This window comes from Rhinoraja longicauda, chromosome 1 (assembly GCF_053455715.1).
Source record: "Rhinoraja longicauda isolate Sanriku21f chromosome 1, sRhiLon1.1, whole genome shotgun sequence".
NCBI classification, from domain to species: Eukaryota; Metazoa; Chordata; class Chondrichthyes; order Rajiformes; family Arhynchobatidae; genus Rhinoraja; species Rhinoraja longicauda.
Genome location: NC_135953.1, coordinates 47,713,234 through 47,731,984, shown reverse-complemented (window position 1 = coordinate 47,731,984; position 18,751 = coordinate 47,713,234). Strand labels below are relative to the sequence as shown.

At 41.1% G+C, this 18,751-nt stretch overlaps 1 protein-coding gene across 3 annotated transcripts in view; it reads left to right on the top strand.

Annotated features, from left to right (window-relative positions):
* Nucleotides 1–18,751, top strand: part of LOC144592241 (ADP-ribosylation factor-like protein 15) — a 215,398-nt gene that overhangs the window by 166,589 nt on the left and 30,058 nt on the right. For 2 of the 3 annotated variants that reach the window (XM_078396781.1, XM_078396775.1), the window contains exon 5: nt 13,330–13,488. The exons of the other annotated variant lie outside the window; for it this stretch is intronic. In XM_078396781.1, the coding sequence (XP_078252907.1) occupies nt 13,330–13,488 (159 nt within the window). The remainder of the gene's footprint in view (nt 1–13,329; nt 13,489–18,751) is intronic. 3 annotated transcript variants of the gene reach the window in all.

Below are 18,751 nucleotides of genomic sequence, written 5' to 3'. Positions count from 1 at the left end.
TCTCCCTTTACTGTGTCCTGTATTCGTTGGCATCTTGGTAAACTAGTTTGCAGAGTAGACAGGTAGCCTCAACTTCAACATATGTTAACTTTGTTTAAATGATATTACATTTGAGTTATGGTATGAGAAAAGGACCAGAGAAAAGAAATGTGGAAGTCTAGGTAATGAGGAAACCAGAGAGCATAACACAAAGCTTTGATCACTTTCAATGGTTCACATGTAGCATGAAAAGAATCAGCAGGATAACCAACAGTGGCTCAGATTTTATAAGTGGCACTCATCTTTTTGATTCCATGTTTTCACATGTTTACCTACTTAGTTTGTAAAGCTAAGCGGGTTGGCCAAGAGGTTCAAGGACACAACAAGATCTTGCACAATGCTCGAATGTAGCGCAACTTGATCAATGCATGGATGGACCACAAGTACCCTGACCTACAAGACTGCTGAGAAAGTCATTGGCGGCAAAACTTCACTCTCAGCTTTGCAATCTGTCAAAGCTGCCATTTTTTTATTTGCTTTTGAATATCCTTGATACGCAGAAGCATTCAAAAGCTATTATGAATGGAATGATTGGGGAACAATTCTTCACTTACTTCAAAAATTAAATTCATTACTGCAGGAGATAATTTACAATAATACCTCATTCTTTTCTATCATTCCTTGCAAGTGTAGAGTCAGCACTGAGGTGAATGGACTTGTGGATCGTGTGCAGGTGCAAACGAATGATCTATGAGCACATGGTGCTGGATATCCTTCCAAATTTTCATTTGAAGTGTAGAATCAGAAAGCTTTTGAAGTTAATTAATTGTAATTTCAATCTCATTTGACAGATGTGGATTTTGAAGTATATCATCATAGGTACAATACACAAAAATTGCCTCAGTGGTCCAAATAAAGCAACATATTAGAAATTAGTAATTGGTGGCTCAGCATGAACCATTGATGGGTAAATTGACTAATAAATGCTCAATTGTATTATGGAAATACATAATTAAATGAGAAAATAAAAATTGGGCAGACTAACAATAAATTGAGGATATTTAAAAGGAATTTCATGGAAAAGGCAATTGGTATATTTTGTATATTTTAATGTATGTTTAATATTTCCATTATGATTTTGATATGGCAGGTCTTTCAATTCATTTTTACTTCATTATGACTCAACAGTATTATCACCAGAAATTCCGAGATTTGAGGCAAGGAGGTGGACTATTTGGCTGGCTGTTTGTTCTTGGCTAGAGCAACCTAAAAATAGTTCCACTACCCACTTACATCCTCAAATCACATTCTGAATCAAATATTTATCAGGAAACCATCAGATCATATTTCAGTAATTTTATGTGCGAAGAATTCCTAACCTACAGCAACCAGCTCTCATTTGAATGTCAATTTTTAGATAGATTGTACCTGAAGAAATGTAAAGCATATGTAAAAGACAATGGATGCCAAGCCAAACAGAACTTTTAGTTGAGATGTGGAGGGTGTGGGGTGTTAAATGAGGAAAGTGACATGGAGTAATTTCACAAAAATTTCACAGGGCAGATCATAGTAACCAAAAATATAGCCACCAATAATAAGGCGTTAAAAAAATACATGAAAGTTCAAACAAAAGCTTCAGGTTTTGTAATCCTGGAGAAGGTTATCATTAAGGGCCACATTGAGTCAGGTGATGGCTAAATACGAACATAGGATACAACAAAGGCTGTGAGAACTAACAATATCTTATCTATGGTACTAAAAAAATGTGCAAGAAATAGCCATAACCCTGTTTAGGTTGTTTCTGAATAGGTCCAGCACAAACGTCAATGTTGAACGAATTCAGTCATCTAATTATACGCTGATGAACCAAAACATTATGACCACCTGCCTAATATGCTGTTGGTCCTCCGTGTGCCGCCAAAACAGTGCCGACTCGCTGAGGCATGGACTCTACAAGACCCCTGAAGGTGTCCTGTGGTATCTGGTACCAAATCATTCGCAGCAGATCCTTCAAGTCCTGTAAGTTGCGAGGTGGAGCCGCTGTGGATCGGACTTGTCGATCCAGCACATCCCATAGATGCTCAATCGGATTGAGATCTGCAGAAATTGGAGGCCAGGGCAACACTGTGAACATTTCATCATGTTCCTCAAACCATTCCCGAACAATGTGTGCAATGTGGCAGGGCGCATTATCCTGCTGAAAGAGGCCACTGCCATCAGGGAATACCATTGCCATGAAAGGGTGCACCTGGTCTGCAACGATGTTTAGGTAGGTGACACGTGTCAAATTGACGTCCACATGAATGGCCGGACCCAGGGTTTCCCAGCAGAACATTGCCCAGAGCATCACACTCCCTCCACCGGCTTGTCTTCCCACAGTGCATCCTGGTGCCATCACTTCCCCAGGTAAACGGCGCAAACGTACATGGCCATACACGTGATCTAAAAGAAAGCGGGACTCATCAGACCAGGCGACCTTCTTCCATTGCTCCAAGATCCAGTTCCAACGCTCGAGTGCCCAATGTAGCTGCTTTCGACGTGGACGGGTCATCATGGGCACTCTGTGGTCTGCGGCTACGCAGCCCCATACGCAGCAGGGTGCGATGCACTGTGTATTGGGACACATTCCTCCCATGACCACCATTACATTTTTCTGTGACTTGTGCCACAGTAGGCTGTTGGTTTGGACCAGACGGGATAGCCTTTGTTGCCCTCCTGCATCGATGAGCCTTGGGTGCCCAACACCCTGTCGCCAGTTTGTGGTTTGTCTCTCCTCGGACCACTGTCAGTAAGTACTCATCACTACTGACCGGGAGCACCCTCCAAGCCTTGCCGTTTCAGAGATGCTCTGACCCCGTAGACTGGCCATAACAATTTGGCCCTTGTCAAAGTCGCTCAGGTCTTTACTCCTGCCCATTTCTCCTGCATCCAACACATCAACTTCACAAACTGACTGTTCACTTGCTGCCTAATATATCCCACCCCTTGACAGGTGCCATTGTAACAAGATAATCAATGTAATTCACTTCACCTGTCAGTGGTCATAATGTTTTGGCTCATCGGTGTACATTGCTTGGTTGAAATATAGGTATTAATTTATTATTGTCAAGTACACTGAGATGCAGTGGAAAAATATTGTCTTGCATGCTATCCAAGCAAATCATAGCATACAAGAGTATGCAAGCCATGCAAAAGTACAGCAGGAAGTGCAAAGAGAAAATAGATTAGAAACATAGAAAAATAGGTGCAGGTGTCAGCCATTCGGCTCTTGAAGCCAGCACTGCCATTCAATATGATCATGGCTGATCATCTAAAATCAGTACCCCATTCCAGCTTTTCCCCCATATCCCTTGATTCCTTTAGCCCTAAGAGCTAAATCTAACTCTCTCTTAAAAACATCCAGTGAATTGGCCTCCACTGCCTTCTATGGCAGAGAATTCCACAGATTCACAACTCTCTGGGTGAAGAAGTTTTTCCTCATCTCAGTCCTAAATGGCAGAAAACATTAAAGAGAAATTGCAGATAATGAAGTATATGGGCCACAGCAAGTTAGATTGGAACTAAACTCCGTAAGAGGTCCATTCAATAGTTTGATACCAGGAAGGAAGAAGCTTTTTCTCAGGTTTAGGGAATCAAGAACTAGAGGACATAAGTTTAAGATGAGAGAGGAAAGATAGAAATAGGAACCCAATGGGCAACTTTTTTCACAGGGTGTTGGCTATATGGAACTGCCTGTGGAAGTAATTGAGATAGGTACAGTAACAACATTTAAAGGGCATTTGAACAGGTGCATGGATAGGAAAGTTTAGAGGAATATGTGGCACCCTGATCAGTGTGAGCGAGTTGAGCCAAAGGGCCTGTTTCTGTGCTGTATGACTTTGACTGCATAAACTGTTTCTAAATCGGATGGCATGTGCAAGAGACGAGGGAATGTCCTGGAAGTAAGTGGTCCTTGATATGTTGGCTGCTTTCCTGGGGCAATGTGAAGTGTAGATAGAGTTGATTGGGTTGGGCTGCAACCACAACTCTTGAATTTCTTACAATTTTCAGCAGAACAGTTGCCAAACTAAGTTGTAATGCATCCCGATAGGATGCTTACTGTGACGCATCTGTCGAAATGGGTAAGAGTAATTGGAAACGAGCCATATTTTCTTTGATTTCTGAGGTAGTAAAGATGTTGGTATGCTTTCTTGGCGGTTGCATCATTCTTGTTGGATCACAGAGATTGTTGGTGACATGAAAAAAAGTAGTGAAATTCTAGAGTGACTGTCCCTGACATCTGGAGCATCTCACCCAATGCAGATTGTGGAATTTTGGCTAAACTGAGGTCATTGGGTTTAGTAGGGAAAACTCCTTGCTGGCTGGAGTTATACCCAGCACAATGGAGGCCTATTGTCTCATGCAAAGAAATTCTTGTTGGAGTTAATAGTGAAGGTTTTGGATTATGTAACATTTCAATTCCATAGGCATCACTCAGGTAATGAAATATTTGTGCCATCCTGCAGCAAAACGTATATTTGCACATCATATTGTCATTGCCTAGCACTTGTAATCACAATTCTTTGACATTTAATGGCATTGTCAGCTAGCTATCAACCTTTGGGGCTATTATTAACTGGATCAGTCATAGCTATAGAAGAGGCTGCAAATCCTAAAATAGGAGATTAGTTTCCTGCCTCCCCAAAGCATGTCTACATTTGTAGGGCACTGGCCGGGAATGAGATGGAATTTTTTACATTAGACTGTATTCGTACATCCACAACACTTTAAAAAAAGAAGGATTCTGGTCTATTCATCTAAACATTCATTTTCCACCTTGTACTATCTACAAGTGCACTGCAGCAATTATCTGTGACCCCCTTCAACCACATTTATCTGCCACTTAGAAGACAAGGAAGGCAGGCAGGTAGCAGAAGACACGAGACTGCAGATCCTGAAATCTGGAGCAACAAGCAAGCTGGTGGAGGAATTCAGTGGGTTCACCAGCATCTGTGGATGGAAAGGAATTGGTGATGTTTTAGGCTAAAATCCTGCATCATGTCAAAAGAGAGGAGAGAGAAGATAGGCAGTATAAAGAGGAGAGAGGGAATGATGAGACAGGGGCCAACAGGTGATGAGTGGACCACCGAAAGGTGAAGGATGACTGGCAGATCAAGCCAGGTAGGGGAGTGGTACAGGTGGAGTTGTAAAATAGTAGTTAGATGATAGATGAAGGCAGACTATAAAATAAGCTAGGGAGAGTATCGGTGGAGATACTTAAGTGGATGATGAGTAAGAACACAAAGGCTACCAGTGCTGGAATTTAACAAGTAAAGGCAGCGAATATGAGAACAATTGAGAGAGCCATGAAAAGCAATGGAACCAAAACTAGACGGGATGAGGGGTGGGTGGAGGAGGGAGAGAGCTGATGGGTGAAAGATGTGGGTGGTCGGTGGATGGAGTATAGGTCGAATATTGACTTGTGGTTTTGATTGTAGATTTTATTATTGAGTATGGAATTATTAAATTAATTTGGGTGATTACAGTCATGATGTCATAACTTAAGATATTTCATCTGTGAATAAATTTAATTTTCATTGAGAAAATATTTTAATGGGTAAATTCCTATCTTTAAGAATATATATTTAAAATAAAAGGGCAGTTTTTGTTTACATGGACTTATTTGTTATGAAAAGCATTTTAAGAGTTACCTTAACATTCAGGATTCAGAATAGTTTTGGATATTATTCTTCAAAAAAAATATTGGCCCCGGATTTGAAACTGACTCGTGACATGTTATGTTGTGATTTCAAACAAATGTATTAAAATGGTCCTCCTGATATAATTTTTCCCACTTTTGTTAGAACCCTTGAGATGGGGTGTAGAGTGAAATAACAACTTATGCACATATTTCAATATTGATTAGCTTTTTAGAAATGCAGTATATCATTCGTTAACCTTGTGCATAGAATAATCTAAAAATGGCAGATATGGTGGCTAAACATTGCCAGAATTCAAAGTTCACACACACCTTCAAAATATCAAAATGTGAGCAAAAATATTTGTATATATTACAGTTGTGCATTTATTTTTATTTATTAGATGGCATCATCAACAATCAAATCATCAGTCAATTCATCAACTAAATAGCACATTAATGAAAAAGATCCTACCATTAAATAATGTTGAAAATTGATTTTTCTTCTACAACGGAATAGTGAAGAGACTATATCTTTGCTCAAATAATTTCTTAGAATAGATTCAGATTGAATCTATAGTAACTTTCTTCCATAGCCACAAAAGCAACAGTTTTTCCAGCATGATTGGAATAGCGCGTCTTGGTTGACCACAGATTCATGGTATTCTGCCCAAAACATTATTCGAAATGTGAGTTGTGATGGTGTTACAAGGGAACAGGTTCAAGGATCTGACTTGTATAACAAAAAAAGTCTCACTCGTCTGTTTAGTTGCAAATTAGTTTTATTGGCAAGAGAGGACAAAAGCAATACCTGTCTTAGTATGCGCGGGATCCAGTTTTACAGCAGCACACCTCTCTGCCTCCATCCACGGCGCTGATCGCGACTCAGCCCGTCAGTGAACCCCTCTCGTACAGGAACACATCAGATTTATTGGCAAGAGAGAGAACAAAAAGTATACTTGTCTTGGTATGCGCGGGGTCCAGTTTACAGCAGCACACGTCTCTCGGCCTCCGTCCGCGGCCCTGATCGCGACTCAGCCCTGTCGGTGAACCCTTCTCGTACGTGAACTTGAGCTAACTTCTGGCCTGCCTTTATACAGGTAAGATAATCAGCTGTTGAAATAACCGCTGGTAAGTCCTGGCCAATAGCACTGCTCCCAAATTCAAACTATAACCAACGGCAGGGGACTGCAACCCAGCAAGCCCCCCCCCCCCACCCCCAACCTTTGGGAACAAAGCACTATCAGCCGCAGACTGGCGCGCAAATCAATGCACAGCACTACAGACTGGCGCGCAAATAAATACACAGTGCAACAGACTTGGCGCGTAAAGGTAATACGCACAGCGCTACAGACTTGGCGCGTAAAGGTAATACAGTGCTGCCGGTTTGGCGCGCAAAGGTTTAAACAGAGCTGTCGGCTTAGGGTGTGGGAATTTAAACAAAGAGCTGCCGGCGTCAGTGCAGTGGGTTCTAAACATAGCGCTACCGGCCACACCCTATGGGCTTTAAACATAGCGCTATGGCCACAGCCCCATGGGCTTTAAACATAGCGCTATGGCCACAGTGCTATGCGTCACATACTGTTCAGGCAAAATTCTTATATAACAGATGGTTGTCATTGAGAGGTAATTTGATGGTCCTTCCCACTTTTAATCTGGGCATTAATTTCTCCTCTTCTTAGCTTAGTTTAGAGATACAGTGTGGAAACAGAGCCTTCGCCCCACCATATCCACGCTGACCAGTGATCACTCATTCACAAGTTATATCCTACACGTATCAGAAGCCAATTGACCTACAAACCAAAGCATCTTTGCAATGTGGCTGGAAACCACAGCACCCAGAGAAAACCCACTTGGTTACAGGGAGAACATACAAACCCCGAACAGATAGCACCCGTGATCAAGATGGAACCCGGATCTCTCGTGCTGTAAGGCGGCAACTCTACTGCTGCGCCACCGTGTGGCTTTTATAATGTTTGTGCAATATAGCATACACTAAAACATTTGGGCAAATAATCCAACTCACAAATGATTTTGTCTTTCTCCTCATCATCATTGGCAGCCTCACCTGTCAGTTTCACATTAAGCATGTTCGCACAGGACAAGGGGGAACCAACCCAAGGCTCACCACCCTATTCTCTTTCAAACCACCTCTATCCATAAGACTCTCCAAATAAAATACCAAAAATTAAGCTCTTGGACCTCTGCCGAGTTTTGAATGTGGGATTGTCTTTGAAATTTGCTGTGGATCTTTCCATTGGTTGTTCATAGCATCCATAGGGTCGGTGTTTTGCAGAAATCAGATGAATTTGCTATGAGAACAAGATCATCAGGACCAGTAACCTTAGGTTTGAGGAAGATCTATTGGAGAGCGAGCATGTACAAGACCATGTGGTGAACTATTATTCAGTTGTTCCTTTTACAGTACATGTGACAATTAAACTGTTGAATCTTAAAAGTACAAATGATGCTCATGTTTTTTCATGTTCATATCAGGGGATTCTGGTTTTACATTACAAATACTTACATCTAATCCCAGGTTGCAGGAATATTTCCAGTACACAAATCTAGTACAGATCTCATTGGGGTTCAAATGCCATACTTATTTACACAGCAAGAACTGTTTTGGAGATTGACTGGATGGATTTGGCAACTGCAGGGCTCCAGAATTCGTGTGGGATGAAGGCATTTCCGCATGCTTCTCTCCTCCCCATTTGGGTTGAGAACATTTCTCAGCAACCTGGGGAGGTTCTATACACAGAATAGCCAACCACACTCTGGACGTGGGAAGTGAGTGTGGTTGGCTATTCTGTGTATGGAAGGGTAGTTGTGACCATGTCATCTACATCCTTCTCGAGTCATATTTCTGACAGTAGTAATATGAGTGGCAATCTTTGTGTGAAGTTTTTTGAGCATTTGTTACGTGGTTTGTTTCCTTTGGATTATCAGCTCTTTGAGAATTATTCATGAGATGGCCTACAATTGCATCTGATTAAAAGTTTAGTTGAGCAAACCAATTTCTAGCAACAGTCTGGGTGCTGCTTTTGATTATGGTTAGCCAGGTGCTGCTTGCTTTCTTGTTACCAGCAGTGAGTATTCCTTTCTATAATCTCCAGGGATCCATTTTGTAGTTGTAAGCCTTAGCAGGTGGAAAAAGTGGAGGAATGTTTTTGATTTTGTCAGTGAAATTGATCCACTGGCCTTTTGGAAAGTTCTCAAGTGATTGTTGACAATAGAATTATGCTGGGTTGGTGACGGATGTGGGAAAAGCTAGGTTTTTCGTAAAAAGGTGAAATTCCTACCTCTGTCAGAGGAAGTGAAACGGAAGACTGGAGAATACTCTGAACAATTGTGCCCTATTTACACTGATGAGCCAAAACATTATGACCACCTGCCTAATACCCTGTTGGTCCTCCGTGTGCTGCCAAAACAGCACCGACCTGCCGAGGCATGGACTCTACAAGACCCCTGAAGGTGTCCTGTGGTATCTGGCACCAAATCATTAGCAGCATATCCTTCAAGTCCTGTAAGTTGCGAGGTGGAGCCGCCGTGGATTGGACTTGTTGATCCAGCACATCCCACAGATGCTCAATCGGATTGAGATCTGGAGAATTTGGAGGCCATGATAACACCGTGAACACTTCATCATGTTCCTCAAACCATTCCCAAACAATGTGTGCAGTGTGGCAGGGCGCATTATCTTCTGAAAGAGGCCAATGGCATCAGGAAATACCATGTACCTGGTCTGCAACGATGTTTAGGTAGGTGACACGTGTCAAATTGACGTCCACATGAATGGCCGGACCCAGGGTTTCCCAGCAGAACATTGCCCAGAGCATCACACTCCCTCCACTGGCTTGTCGTCTTCCCACAGTGCATCCTGGTGCCATCGCTTCCCAAGGTAAACGGCACACACGTACACGGCCATACACGTGATCTAAAAGAAAACGGGACTCATCAGACCAGGCGACCTTCTTCCACTGCTCCAAGGTCCAGTTCCGACGCTCGTGTGCCCAATGTAGGCGCTTTCGACGGTGGACAGGGGTCATCATGGGCACTCTGTGGCTACGCAGCTCCATACGCATATGATGCACTGTGTATTGTGACACATTCCTCCTGTGACCACCATTAACATTTTCTGTGACTTGTGATTTTCCCTGGATTGAACCCTGGTCTCTGACGCTGTATAGCAGCAACTCTACCACTGCGCTACCGTGCCACCGGATGCCAGAACTAAACCAAGATAGCACAGTGGTTTGCTTTCTCATCCTAAACTGTTTATGTGAAATTATTTGGCCTGCAACATGAACTACTCCAGAGAGGTTCATGAAAGAGCACCTGCTGGTATTGAAAATGTAAAACCTCAAAAATCTTTCATTGTACCAGAACGTGCCATAACACATTTGTGGCAGTAATTTTACGCAATTATGGAAAAGAAATCTTGACAGTATGGAACTTGCCAGATTCTTGTGGTAACCAACAAAATTTGCTTAACTTTCAAAACCATGTAAGATTCTTATATAAAATGTGATTTTAATCATCATCATATAATCATCGTCATTGAAGACGTGACCAAAAAGGTTGATGAGGGCAGAGCTGTAGATGTGCACATGGACTTCAGTAAGGCGTTCAACAAGGTTCCACATGGTAGATTGCTCTGGAAGGTTAGATCGCATCAGATCCAAGGAGAGATAGCTGAATGGATAGCAAATTGGCTCCATGGAAGAGAGCAGAGGGTGATGGTGGAAGGTTGCTTCTTGGACTGGAGGCCTGTGACTAGTGGTGTGCCTCAGGGTTCGATGTTGGGCCCATTACTGTATGTCATCTACATCAATGATTTGGATGAGAACATACAGGGCAAGACTAGCAAGTTTGCTGATGATACAAATGTTACTGGTTTTGTAGATAGTGAAGATGGTTGTGAAATATTGCAGCAGGATCTGGATTGATTGGCCAGGTAGGCGGAGGAATGGTTGATGGAATTTAATACAGAAAACCGTGAGGTGTTGCATTTTAGGACAAGGGCAGGACCTACATAGTAAATGGTAGGCCTCTGGGTAGCGTTGTAGAGCAGAGGGATCTAGGAGTACAGATGTATGGTTCCTTGAAGGCCGCAGGTAGATAAGTTGGTCATTTTGGCCATCAGTCAGAGTATTGAGTATAGAAGTTGGGAGGTCATGTTACCGTTGTATAAGACGTTGGTGAGACCGCATTTAAATATTGTGTTCAGTTCTGGCACCATGTTGTAGGAAAGATATTGTCATGCTTGAAAGGGTTCAGAAAAGATTTACAAGAATGTTGCCAGGACTAGAGGGTGTGAGCTATAGGGAGAGGTTGAGTAGGCTGGATCTCTATTCCATGGCGAGCAGGAGGGTGAGGGGAGATCTTATAGAGGTCGACAAAATCATGAGAGGAATAGCTCGGGTAGATGCACAGTCTTTTGCCCAGAGTAGGGGAATCAAGGACCAGAGGACATAGGTTCAAGGTGAAGCTTTACAGCGAATGCAGCGCCGGAGACTCAGGTTCGATCCTGACTACGGGTGCTGCACTGTAAGGAGTTTGTACGTTCTCCCCGTGACCTGCGTGGGTTTTCTCCGAGATCTTCGGTTTCCTCCCACACTCCAAAGACGTACAGGTATGTAGGTTAATTGGCTGGGTAAATGTAAAAAATTGTCCCTAGTGGGTGTAGGATAGTGTTAATGTACGGGGATCGCTGGGCGGCACGGACTTGGTGGGCCGAAAGGGCCTGTTTCCGGCTGTATATATATGATATGATATGATATGATATGAAGGGGAAAAGATTTAATAGGAATCCGAGGGGTAACTTTTTCACACAAAGGGTAGTGGGGGTATGGAACAAGCTGCCAGAGGAGGTAGTTGAGGCTGGACTATCCCATTATTTAAGAAACAGTTAGACAGGTACATGGATTGGACAGGTTTGGAGGGATACGGACTAAGTGCAGGCAAGTGGGACTAGTGTTGCTGGGACATTGTTGGCGAGTTGGGCCGAAGGGCTGTTTCTACACTGTATCATTCTATGACTATGACGCTAAACAGTAAATATAATTAATGTATGCTTTAATTTGAGGTTGAAAATTCACCCTTTGGTGGCAGTGCTTCCTATTACCTGGAATGCTGCCATATGTTGCAGTTGCATAATATTGTCAATACATTGTAATTTATAAAAGGTAATTTACAACTCATTCCAGTGAGATGTGGAGTCATTTCACATAAAATGCAACTTACACAGGAAATTGTTTATACATGGTTTTTCAGTGTTTCTCAGATCAGAGAAAAACAAACAATTAATCTGCTGCCATTTGGTATAAAAGATAGATACAAAGTGCTGGATTAACTCAGCGGGTCAGGCAGTATCTCTGGAGAAAAGGGAAGGGTGGCGTTTCGGGTTGGGATGCTTCTTCAGTCTGAGAAAGGTCCCGACCCGAAATGTCACCCATCCTTTTCCCCAGAGATGCTGCCTGACCCGCTGAGTTATTCCAGCACTTTGTGTATATCTTTGGTATAAATCAGCATCTGCAGTTCCTTCTTTCTACTTTTGCCATTTTGTATAACACTGGCTCACTAATGCAATAATTTTGAATTGTGAGACAGAAGACACATGCACATGATTTCAGAAATATATGATGCAATGTTCTTGTGAGAAATTTTGCCATGAGTTGAAAACATTGCAGATGTTACAAATAAAAGCAGGCATTGAAATATACAATGGAACAATCAGTGATGAAAAGATTAATGTTTCAGGAGTGACCCTTCATTGTGTAATGTTATGTTCCATGTACAAGCTATTTGTATTTTTCCAAAGTTCAATATTTTCCTGTACATTTACATCTGTTAATATTATGGTGAAGCTGGGTGCCTCTTCAGTCCACTGGGAAAGATTATTGAAAGATTCAACTATTTGCAGGCTCGCAAGCAGAAAATATGGTTGATGTCATATTCAGAAACCGAAGAATGCATTTCTACCCTTTCATCTGTGAAATAACATGTGATAAGAAAGACCTGAAGGAAAATAAGAACTAAAATACATTGGAGTAATGTTAATTTTAAAAGACATAAATACAATTTTAGAAGGTCTCTGGTTTTCATTGTGGCTCTTATAAATTAATGCTTTAGTTTCTATACCTTGCTGACGTAATGACAGTCACAATCCATTAACCGGGTAACTTTTCTGCAATGTTACAAATGTTTGAAACAAAACTCAAATTTCTTTGTATTAAATTAGATCTTTATTAGTATTTTTCTTTTTATTGGTATTGATGTTTAATGTTAGCTTCTGCAAATGAAATATGATATGTTGAACTTCCATGTAGCTGTAAAATATTTTGAATTTGAAATGCACGTGTAGGAATGTTGTGCTTCAATCTACATTTACAAGGAGGATTTGGGAGAAGTTATCACCTTTAGACAGTGTCCAAAATTTCAGAGTTTGGATTTCACCAAGAATTGCATTTTATTTTTCTTATTCGCAGGTTTAATCCTGCCAATTTGAATATGAAATTATGTGACAGTACACGGTGCAGAATCTCTTAATTATTCATTTCTTGTTACCAGTGAAATGTAGGTGATATCTTAACAGAACTGGACTTTTTGACAACAAAGTTGGCAAAGTTTTCAAAAGAGTTTCTCATGGTAGGCTGCTTTATAATCAACAGGCTAAAGACAGATGTGTTGGAAGAAACTGCGGATGCTGGTTTACACTGAAGATAGCCTCAAAATGCTCAGCAGGACAGGCAGCATCTCTGGAGACAAGGAATTTCAGGTCAAGACCCTTCTTCAGACTGAAAGTCAGGGAGAGAGAAGCTAGAGATATGGTAGGGTATACGTCAACCAATGTACATTTCCTTGATCCTCGTCTACTAAAGACAGATGATGGATTAAATTAGGTATTGGTTACATTCTTGCAGGCAGAATGGTAATTGTCGTCCTGCACTTGCTAAAATAGTCCTGGAAGAATGTGCTAGGACATTCAATAATAATCTGAATGATGGCATTGGTGGAACTGTCTGATTTAATTAAATATTATGCAAAATAAAGCTTTTCACTGTAGTTCTGTACACGTGACAATCATAAACCTAAACCTAGTTGTCTAGGTAAACTGTAGGAAATGAGGAAAAGAGACCTGCACTTATCTGAACTGATCCCAGCACACACAATCGTGGCCCTTTGGGAATAGCTGAAGCCTGCCAATGGTATCTGGCAACTGGAACAATATAATGCATTGCCACCCTTCTACAAGTCCCTTGCCTTACCCATCCACAGTTGTTGGGGAAAGGGGCTAACAGTTGCCACAGAGACAGTAGCCTAATAGCACGTTGGTTCCCTACTTTAAAGGTAGCTGGATCAGGGCTACCCATTCATATTGAAGACTGCTGGTCTCAATCAACAAAATGTCTCTGCCCCTCCCCTGCAATACGTGTGCACTCTTCCTAAAGTCGCATTGCATGGGATGGATGGGAAACGCTCTCCTGTAAGCCCTTTTTGGAAGCGTCTTGCAGATTCTGACAGCTGTGGATTAGACTAGAGGTGCTGCTGAAGAGAACTGAGGATTTGTTCGAAGTTTGTATTATCCATCTGCACAGATCAGCTTCTTGCCAACAGAGTTTGGAGAAAAGATTTTTTACTTTTCAATATTGCTAATGCATTTGTTTTAATGTTCTAAATTTGGAGACGGTTTGCTTACCTTGGAAAATAACAAATGCAATTGCTGTATTCTAAGAGTAAAGTAGAAGATTGGCAGCCAGTTAGCTAAACGTCTCTCAATGATAAAATAGAACTATTATTAAAGATGCCGTGGGCACATAGAAAATATTAAGTTAATCAGGTAAAGTCTGCATGATATGAGAGCGAAACCATAGTTGACCAATTTGTTGGAGTTCTTTAGGAAAAGAATATGTGTTGTATGTCAAAAGGAACCAGTGAATTTGCCGTGGCGCGATTTCCAGAAGATATCACATCAATGTTTGGAGACACAAGAAACTATAGACACTGTAATCGTGAGCAAAAAAACAATTGCTAGAGGAACTTAACTGGTCAAGCTGCATCAACGGAGGGAATGGACAGACTACGTTTCAGGGGAAGCTTATTCAGATTGATGAAGAAAGCTGGAAAGGATTGATGAAGAAAGCTGAGGCAAAACTTGGCAAGTGATGGGGTAGATGCTGGTGAGGGCGTGGTGATTGGCACATGGGTAGAATAAGTGACAAAGACGAGAGGTAAAAAGAGTTTCTGATAAGGATAGAAGAGGAGGAATGAAATGTAAAGCCGGAGGGAGGGATATGGGTGGAGGGGGACAGGGAAGTGGAACGATGGGGGATAAATGGGATCCAGGCCTGGGGAGGTGAGCATACAGAGGTAGGAAAAAATGTAATGTGATTAGGATGGGGTGAGAAGTGAATGGAGTTATACTTCTTTCTTATAGAGCACTGGTGAAGCAAATCTGGAATACTGTAAACGGTAATTAGTCTTAAGAAAAGATGTCAATGATTTTAAAGCAGTTCAGAAAAATCTTAACAGACAGAATTAGAATGCATGGACTTCAATCTAAAGGGTCCCAACCATAAACATCATCTATCCATTTTTCTCCACAGATGCTGCCTGAACCATCTGAATTGCGCCTAGTTTATTTTGCTCAAAATTCCAGCAACTGCAGTCTTGAGTGGTTTTATCATTAAAAGCCTGGCTCCGGTTATCCTTTCTCCAGGTTGCAATATGATCCTTCTTGATTCACACATTCCCAGGAGTTTGTTTTTTAAACTGTTGATCAGATTGTTTCAGTTAATTAGTTCTCAAATGTCCTACAGATGTAGTTATTTTTTTCAAAACTTATATTTTCAGCAAGTTCAATGCAGAGGAAACTATGCACATGGTATCATTGCCATCAACAGGATTAGCTAGTTTGAAGTAGTCAATTCTCACTATGCAGCAGCATAACAGGCCTGTAAACACAATACACATAAATAACATATAATAAGCTAGTCTGAGTTTTTTCTAGATTCATAATTAGTCAGATTTTTTTCCTACGTTCATGCCCACATTTTCTTGTCGCAGAAAAGGTGTTGATGTTGAAACTCTCTTCCTGCCTGTTCAGAATTCAATTATTTTACTTGCCAAAATAGTTTCTTCTCACTAGTATGAGTCACTTCATCAGCTTTTTTTCTTTGCCTTCGATCAAATTCTACCTATGCAGAATAGAATTGCTGCATTCAGTTCCATTTCAAGTAATATTAGCAATTATTCTAGCTGGCTTAGTGGAAGATGATTATGATACTAATGAAGTGTAGTTTGCATGAAGCTGAAAATGAAGGTTAGGCATATAAACCATTCTCATTAGATTACTAGACTGCATTCACAAAGCTGCTTAATTTAAGTGGATTGATATGAAGATCAAATAAATCATATTTATTTGTAAAATATGCAAGAACATAGATGAAAATTAATCAGGTAGTTTGTGTGCATTGCATTATTTAGCCCTGGAAGAAAATAATTTTAGAAATCTCAAGTTTCTTCCTTGACAAGTTCCCTCAGACTGTTGTCAATGGAGGAAGCTCAAAAAAACATTAGGTCTCCTGATTCAAATCTTTGTAGTCATGGAGCTCAAAGGGAGGAAATATTCTTCCAGTGTCAGTTTAAATTTGTTCATGTTGAAAGGCTGAAAAGGAAAATTATGCATAATTAGTGTTTTCAAAAAATGATTAATATTTCAATCCATATCACCCCATAACAAAATTCCCTCTCCCTTGTGTAGGAAGGAACTGCAGATGCTGGTTAAACCGAAGATAGACACAAAAAACTGATCTGAAGAAGGGTCTCGACCCGAAACGTCACCCATTCCTTCTCTCTAGGGATGCTGCCTGTCCCGCTGAGTTACTCCAGCTTTTTGTGCCTATCTTCCCTCTCCCTTTCCTTCCATAACAACCTGCAGAGTTGCTCCCAAAAAATCTTCTACTTTTGTAATGTTATGCCTGTATATTGGTCCTTGGGTTTGCAATGAATTGAAGTCCATAGTTGGGGAAATGCAACTTTATTGGGAATTGGACTATCCTTGATCGGACTTTGCTGACTTTACCTTGAACTGTACATTATTCCCTGATCATGCATCTATACGCTGTTAAAGGCTCAATTGTAATCAAGTATTGTCTTTCTGCTGGTAGACACATAATGCTGGAGTAACTCAGCGGGACAGGCAGCGTCTCTGGAGAGAAGGAATGGGTGATGTTTCAGGTCAAGACCCTTCTGCAGACTGGATAGCATGCTCTGCTGACTGGATAGCATACAACAAAATCTTTTCACTGTACCTCGGTACATGTGACAATAAACTAAACACCTTTATTCCAATGGATATTATGTGATTCATTCTGTCTGTTCAGAATGCAATTCTTTCTTTTGTAAAAGCAATTTCGTCTCATTGGGATGAGTCACTTTATCAGCTTTTTTCTTTGTCCGATCAGATTCTGCTTATGCAGAACAGAAGTTTCATTTCCTTTTGTGTGCTAAATATAATTGTAGTAAAGAACCTTTCTCTATTGCTGCATCCAGTTCCATTTCAAGTAACACTCGCAATTATATAGAATTTGTACCATGAAAGCCATTTCATGCCTCATAACTGCAGTAACTTGTTGAAACAAATAGTTATTGCAACATCCTAACAAGAAGATAATTTGCATGGCCTGGAAGGATGTTCCGTTGAATACCTTGTTACCATTTACAGTGCCCTCCATAATATTTGGGAGAAAGACCCGTTATTTATTTATTTGCCTCTGTACTCCACAATTTGAGATTTGTAATAGAAAAAATCACATGTGGTTAAAATGCACATTGTCAGATTTTAATAAAGGCTATTTTTATACATTTTGGTTTCACCGTGTAGAAATTTCAGCAGTGTTTATACATAGTCCCTCACATTTCAGGGCACCATAATGTTTGGGACACAGCAATGTCATGGTGATGAAAGTAGTCATGTTTAGTATTTTGTTGCACATCCTTTGCATGCAATGACTGCTTGAAGTCTGCGATTCATGGACATCACCAGTTGCTGGGTGTCTTCTCTGGTGAAGCTCTGCCAGGCCTGTATTGCAGCCATCTTTAGTTTATGCTTGTTTTGGGGGCTAGTCTCCTTCAGTTTTCTCTTCAGTATATAAAAGGCATGCTCAATTGGGTTCAGATCGGGTGATTGACTTGGCCATTCAAGAATTGACCATTTTTTAGCTTTGAAAAAACTCCTTTGTTGCTTTAGCAGTATGTTTGGAATCATTGTCTTGCTGTAGAATGAACCGCCGGCCAATGTGTTTTGAGGCATTTGTTTGAACTTGAGCAGATAGGATGTGTCTATACACTTCAGAATTCATTATGCTACTACCATCAGCAGTTGTATCATTAATGAAGATAAGTGAGCCAATACCTTCAGCAGCCATACATGCCCAGGCCATAACACCCCCACCACTGTGTTTCACAGATGAGGTGGTATGCTTTGGATCTTCGGCAGTTCCTTCTCTCCTCCATACTTTGCTCTTGCCATCACTCTGATATAAGTTAATATTCGTCTCATCTGTCCACAAGACCTTTTTCCAGAACTGTGGTTGCTCTTTTAAGTACTTCTTGGCAAACTATAACCTGGCCATCCTATTTTTGTGGCTAACCAGTGGTTTGCATCTTGCAATGTAGCCTCTGTATTTCTGTTCATGAAGTCTTCTGCGGACAGTGGTCATTGACAAATCCACACCTGACTCCTGAAGACTGTTTCTGATCTGTCGGACAGGTGTTTGGAGATTTTTCTTTATTATAGAGAGAATTCTACTGTCATCAGCTGTGGAGGTCTTCCTTGACCTGCCAGTCCCTTTGCGATTAGTAAGCTCACCAGTGCTCTCTTTCTTCTTAATGATGTTCAAAACAGTTGATTTTGGTAAGCCTGAGGTTTGGCTGATGTCTCTAACAGTTTTATTCTTGGTTCTCAGTCTCATAATGGCTTCTTTGACTTTAATTGGCACAACTTTGGTCCTCATGTTGATAAACAGCAATAAAAGTTTTCAAAGGTGATGGAAAGACTGGAGGAAAGACTAGGTGCTGAGAGCTCTCTTA